The sequence below is a fragment of the Papilio polytes genome, unplaced genomic scaffold, assembly GCF_000836215.1.
Source record: "Papilio polytes unplaced genomic scaffold, Ppol_1.0 DF821400.1, whole genome shotgun sequence".
NCBI lineage: Eukaryota > Metazoa > Arthropoda > Insecta > Lepidoptera > Papilionidae > Papilio > Papilio polytes.
This window is the reverse complement of record NW_013527804.1, coordinates 4,182,425-4,188,932: the sequence shown is the minus strand read 5'-3', so window position 1 is coordinate 4,188,932 and position 6,508 is coordinate 4,182,425. Positions and strand designations below refer to the sequence as shown.

Here is a 6,508-nt window from a genome sequence, read left to right as displayed (position 1 = left end):
TAACCTATACTAATATTATAATAAAGCGTAAACACACACTTCTTTGTTGCCTAAGATGTTAGCAATTAAAGCATGTTTTTGAATAACTATTTCTTAGGCTATATATTTTCACGACATTAATCTTAGGGGGTAAATATTTTGAATAAAAACCCTAATGTGGGAAAGAGACCATAAGTTGTTGCCAACATCAAGGAAGCAAGATTGCTAAGGTTTTTCATGTCATGTCATATTAACATTTGCTATTGATAATTTCACAAATGTAAACAATAAAATAAAATTTTCATAATTTCATGCGGGTGAAGCCGTACGGGAACAGTTTATAATAAATAAATCTCTACCTTAATATTTTGGACAGAATTAGAAAAGAGATTCTACAAAAATTATCATGGATCTAAGTAAAAACTAAATGTTATTTCCTTATAAAAGTTAAAATACTCTAGTACACGATTAGTTATTAAAAGGTAACATAAACACTCGCTAAGTAGATTTCATATTCTAAATTTAATTACACATTCTACTCTGAATATTAGTTAGTGCTATACTCACAGTCTCTAGTAATATGTTACAGTCTCAAGAGAAAGCTATAGTCAATGTTGAAGATTGTTGTAATTCTTTGATGACACATCAAAAGATTTGTTTGTCTTTTTCGTGTTGTTAATGCGTAGGGTGAAAACACAAGGGAGTACTCGTATACGTTCTGCACGCGGCTGCATTCTGTTGAAGGGAAATTGACAGCGTTTTCATTTCGTCGGTGACGCGACATGTTTATGTTTTAACATTTTTTAGTATACCGTATCATATAGAAAACCTTCTTTCGACTTGTAGACTTAGATGAGGAAATAATCATAAATATACTTCTTCAATTATGTGCCTAAAGTTTTTTTGTTTTTATGGCGTCTTCAGAATATCTAAGGTTACGTTAGCCTTCATCCAGACCATTATAGGTTAAACTTTGAAGTTTCTTCAAGATATTCAGTGGTACGTGACATTTGCACGGAGCTCGTCGACTGCGTTTTAAACATTTAAATAAACCTATCCTATAATGTGAATATATGAAATGAATATCGTTTTTACTTTATGCATAGAGGTGAATTTTATAATTTTATATGTATAAAAGTTGAGAAATCACACCTATTTATCTAAAGTGATTCAATTCCTTTTTCATAAAACCAAGAAAGTCTCCGAAAGAATAAGAAAAATACAATTCGCGAGACTACGAGCTACCATATTAAATCCACATGCATGTAGAAATAATAATAATATTGTATCATTAAATTTTATGCACTAGACACGTAAATATCTAGATTGATATTAACCTGAGGACGTTCTCAGGAGGTTAGTTCCAACTCTAGTGACAAGACAATCCCGCTGAATAACATTGTCAAATATTGTGACAAGTATTCGTTAGAGCATAGAGTCTCAAGTGAAATATGCAAGTTACAAACTGTAGTTTACGTTTGCTTTTTGCAATTTTATAACCTCAAAATTAAACAGTAGTATGTTCTCAATAACTCCTAAATGGTTAAGGAACGTGAATTTTAATAATTGCATACATCCTTTTCTTTCGTAGATAAGCAAAATGTGGATAATAAAAATTGTATTACCTGAATGTACTGAAAGCATTAAAAATACTTTTATATTCAATGAAAAGTCAAAATATAACAAAGAGGTGAACACAAAAGATGTGGTTTTTAATATGTAACAATGAACATTTTAGGTTATGTTAAGAATAAAAATAGTTCACCGAGTTGAATGTAGTTGAGGATAAAACCTCCGTGGAGTTTGTGCAGTCATTCTGTATAGCCACTGTCTGTATTAATCAGTTAATTGTAGGTTTATAAATGCATAAAACGCTTAGCTAATTTCGTTAGCTAGGGCATAGAGTCATGAAAATGTAACAGACTGCGTAGGTTATTGCAGAAAGAATATACTACATAATAAACTCTCATCTTTACCTGTTAACTCTTCGAATAGTGTTTGCAACATTCGTCATCGTAGATTTCTTGAATTTGTTTAATTGCATATCAGATTTATCGTTTTTTAATAAGTAGTTAGGCATTTAATTAAATTAAATTAAATTAAATCCTTTATTATTTCACTTTAAAAATAAACACATTTCATGAGAGCCTTGGCTCCTGCACTGGGTTCCCCTGTGCTGCAGGAGCCAATCCCTTTCCCCATTTGTGAAGAGCAATACATTTTCATTAGTGTCTAAACATAAAATACAAAGAAAAACATTAAATTTACTTATTATAGAAATGACGAGTAACAAAAAAAAAATAAAAACAAAGGAAAAGAAAATTAAAATGTGGTAACTTGTAACATCGGACGGAAATTTAACTCTTTTTATCTATATTTTAAATTGTAGACTTGACTTTAACTTCAATTGAAATGTAAATTAAAACAAAAATATTTATAAATCATCAAAGATTAAGATGGAATCTGTATTCCACTAAATAAAAGATACGTTTATCTTGGTTTGTATAGGGCGGACGTCCCCTTGGCAGTGTTGCTGGCCCGCGGCGTAGCTTCGCACACGGGATCAATGCAAGCGATAGATGCGCAGTTTGATAGCTGATCTGATGTGAAACATTCCCTTGACGGTTATCATGGAATAGAGAAGGGGCCTTTATGAATGTTGGAATAGCACGGGTATTAATGGCAGACATTTTGGCACATTTTCACTCTATCTTTTAGGTTATTTTTTTATGAATGTGTTTACAAGGATAATGGAGAACTGAAGCACATATGGATAGATTTTATGAAAGACTTAGGGCCCGTCCCACCAAATTATAAATTGTCTGATAGTAATCCAACGTGTAAATTATGTGTTGGAAACATCAGATTTTATCACCTTATCTGACAGTGACGTCATGTTTAAGCTATTTAAGCCTCTATCAGCCAGTGGTGGGAAAGGCCCTATTTGTTAAAAAAGCAAGTAGAGAAGTAAGAATGATAGGAATGAAAAGGCAGGAAGATATGACGAAAGGAGTACATCTTACTAATATTCTAAATATGAAAGTTTAGATGGATGGATGTTTGTTAGAGTTTGTAGCCTAAACTGCTGAACCGATCTCCATAACATTTGGATAGATGTAGAGGATAGTCTAGAAAACACAAAGGCTTTATCTTTTACCTTATCTTTTACTTTACTTTATCTTTTTTTAATTCCACGCGGACGGAGTCACGGGCTAAAGCTAATATGTAATATAAGCACTGGACTAGCTCCATTTATTTATCCGTCTTAGATTACCATGTCCAATACGTTCTTCAAATACTTAGATACTTCGTTCCAAGGATACAGGTTATAGCATGTACCAAATGCATACGAGTATCGGATACGTTATATAACTTGGTTGGTACTGACGCAGAGCGTTTATGTAATATTTCTGTCGTCCTAGTTTCGACGGCACTATGAGAGCATGTCCGGGGACAGGAATCGATCGTGAGTGCTCAAGTGCATCAGTTTGGTCGCACAAAGCTCTTTATAATACGGCACGGTTAAATACCGGACCGTCTGGCCCGTGACGTCATCTCATATGCAAATATCTCGAACATTCTAGAGAGTATAACTGCAGATTCAATCGCTTGGATATGCTTTTGTGTTTTATTTTTATAGGTTACTGTGAAATTCATTCGCAAAAAACACTATTATTTGGAAACCCAGAATGAGACGTTTCTAGTAAATTTATCAATGCTACATTGTTTTGCTATATTATGACATTTTAGTTGTTATGATATGCAAAATTGGTTTTAGTTAATATTAAATTAAATTTTGTAATATAAAGATTTATTTTCACTAGTACAAGTACATGTTGAAGTTGAATCTAACAATACGCTTTGATAGCGAAGGAAATCGAAATCCGATTACTGATGTTGGATGCATTCGATCTTACAGAGAAAATATGATTTTTGCAGCACGTAGAAATAAATTTTATTAAATAGTTGGTTTAAAATAAGACATTAACACAGATTTCTTATGTAAATAGCTAACAAAGTGAACCGTAGAAACAGCAATAAAATATATTGTTTGGCTCATATCCATAGCTTGAAAGCTATTCGTATAATGAGAGTTATGTAAGTTTGTTCGACCACATCCAATTTGTATTTAAACAAAAAAAATCGCAAAAAACATAATTAAAGTACGAGCTGTTGCCCGCAACTTCGTCCGCGTGGTATTAGAAAACATACTAACTATATAAATTACAAAACGCTTCGTATCCCTCGGGAACTGGATCCCATGTGTACTCCAGACTTTGTTTTATATCTGTGCCAAATTTTAATAAGATGTTTTGAACCGTTGCAGAATAATCGAATAAACATTATAAAACTAAACTAAATCACACGGGAACCGTAACTATTCCCGGGATAAAAAGTAGCCTATGTGTTCTTCCAGATTACGCTGTAAACCTGTGCCAAATTTCATGGAGATCCGTTCAGCCGTTTAGGCTACAAACGCTAACAAACCTCCATCCATCCATCCATCCATCTAAACTTTCGCATTTATAATATTGGTAAGATTACAGCCTTACAAATGAACGCAGTATAAAATTAAACTTAGGAACTGATATAGGCAAAATTTGTACTAAGATTTTACTAATAAGTACAAAAATTTGTACTAACATTTTGCTTATACTCAATTTATATCTCAGTCTAACTTTGTACTGCGTTCATTTGTAAAGCTGTTACTGTTTAAATCACATTCGTCCGGAAATGTGGTTAAATTCGTCCGGTATTGTCCTAAGTTCCGGACAATATTGAATTATCAATACACCCGCATTAATATTGCGACATGTTATTCTATTAAATGTAAATTTAAATGAAATTAACTTATTTCACATTCGAGACAATGTTTTCAAGTTTATTTTTCCGATATTTTTAAAGCGTTATTTTTTTTGTATACAACTTGTTTAGCTGTACTTGTAAGAAAACGGAAGAAAGTATGGATGGAGTACGATAGAGGATATGCTTAAGCGAGTGAATTCATATATGAGGGCTGACAGAGATTTTTTTTATAACATAAGGTGGCAAACGAGCAAGCGGCCACCTCAATCTGCCAAAATGGAGTAGCGACCGCTGCCCAGCCGCGATCGCAGATGCGTTGCCTACCCTTATCCGACGGAGGAGGAGACGCACATAAAGAGGATATTTCCCCTTCCTATGCATATCCTCCACCGTCAAATCCACTTATCTTCCCATCCTCTACTTATAAGAAAAGGGTGGTAAATAGAAAGGGACTAAAATTAGGCCTCCGGCACCACACTCATGAGACGAAACACGGAATTGGTTCCATTTCACGCCTGTTTTCTGAGTGGTCGTGGTATTACACCGGGCGTGCCGGCCTATTCGTGCTAAGATGTTAAAGCGGGCACTACCACTGTTAAATGTATGGATGAGCAGTATATACTCTGCCGATTCGATTGAAACAAGGGCAGGTTGATGATATCAATTTAATTTTGCCATTGTGTTCAGGTATATATATGAGTAGGATACGTTAGCATCAAAGGTCGTCCCTTTCAATATTACATAAAATGAAAACCGCTGGTTCGCTTATTGAACGAACAAATTGAGTAGGTAAGCATTCGAAGTGCGATTATTATCAGAGCAAAATGATTGCCCATCTTAACTAATAAATAAACCGACAATTCAAAAAAGAGAGATATGAACTTAGACATCATAGGTAAAAAATCAGTAAGACTCTACACAGGACTCTCTGACACTTCAGGTCATACGAATTGAATGATACCTCATACTTTTAATTCTGACAAGCCGTTATGTCTCCTTAGGTCACACATTGCTGCATAAAAACCAAGAATCTTGTACCAATGCATCGTTGTGTATATGAAATTGTTTTAACCTCTCTACCTTCTCATGTTAGCATTAAATACGCATAGAAACTAATCACATTGGTATTTAGTAGCATTTACTAAAGGCTTCATTGTATATTGATTCGTATTAATTAAAAGTAGTGTTCGCTTCGTTGCCTCCGGTTTTATTGATTTTGTCGAGTCGAACCTTTTAACTTCCGAGTACAGAATATTGAGAGGGAAGATCGACGTATGAAACAATAAAGTAATTAAGAAACATATTAGCTTTGGTCGTTATCTAAAAAGCGATGGCTCATCACCGGGAAATCCAGACGAGAAGGCGGTGGCGATCGTGATTCGCTCAGCTGCGGAGGGAGTCCTCGCCTGTGTTGCGTTCTACCGCACCGCGCGTGCGCTATCCTCCCTCGTTCCTCTCTCTCTAACCTGCGCCCTCCGTCCTCCGTCCCTCTCGCTCCCGGGAGGGTCGATATATACTCCGCTAGGTACGCGTACGGTGTCGTACCGAGCGACCAGTACGCAGGTTTCTGGCGTCCTGAGCAAACGTCACTAGAGACCAGTCAGTTCGAGCAAGAGAACGCCGCGGCCGCAACTATGTCGCGCGCCGTGCTTTTTATAAGTGTTTTTACCATATTTTTGGAAGTGCTGCATGCGAGCCAGGTAAGATTCTCCTTTTAGCAGGT

At 35.3% G+C, this 6,508-nt stretch overlaps 1 protein-coding gene across 2 annotated transcripts in view; it reads left to right on the top strand.

The window, feature by feature from the left end:
* The first annotated feature begins 6,328 nt into the window (after positions 1-6,328).
* Positions 6,329-6,508, top strand: part of LOC106108894 (beta-amyloid-like protein) — an 89,019-nt gene continuing 88,839 nt past the window's right edge. For both annotated transcript variants that reach the window (XM_013290216.1, XM_013290217.1), the window contains exon 1: positions 6,329-6,485. In XM_013290216.1, the coding sequence (XP_013145670.1) occupies positions 6,420-6,485 (66 nt within the window). In that variant the 5' untranslated portion in view covers positions 6,329-6,419. The remainder of the gene's footprint in view (positions 6,486-6,508) is intronic.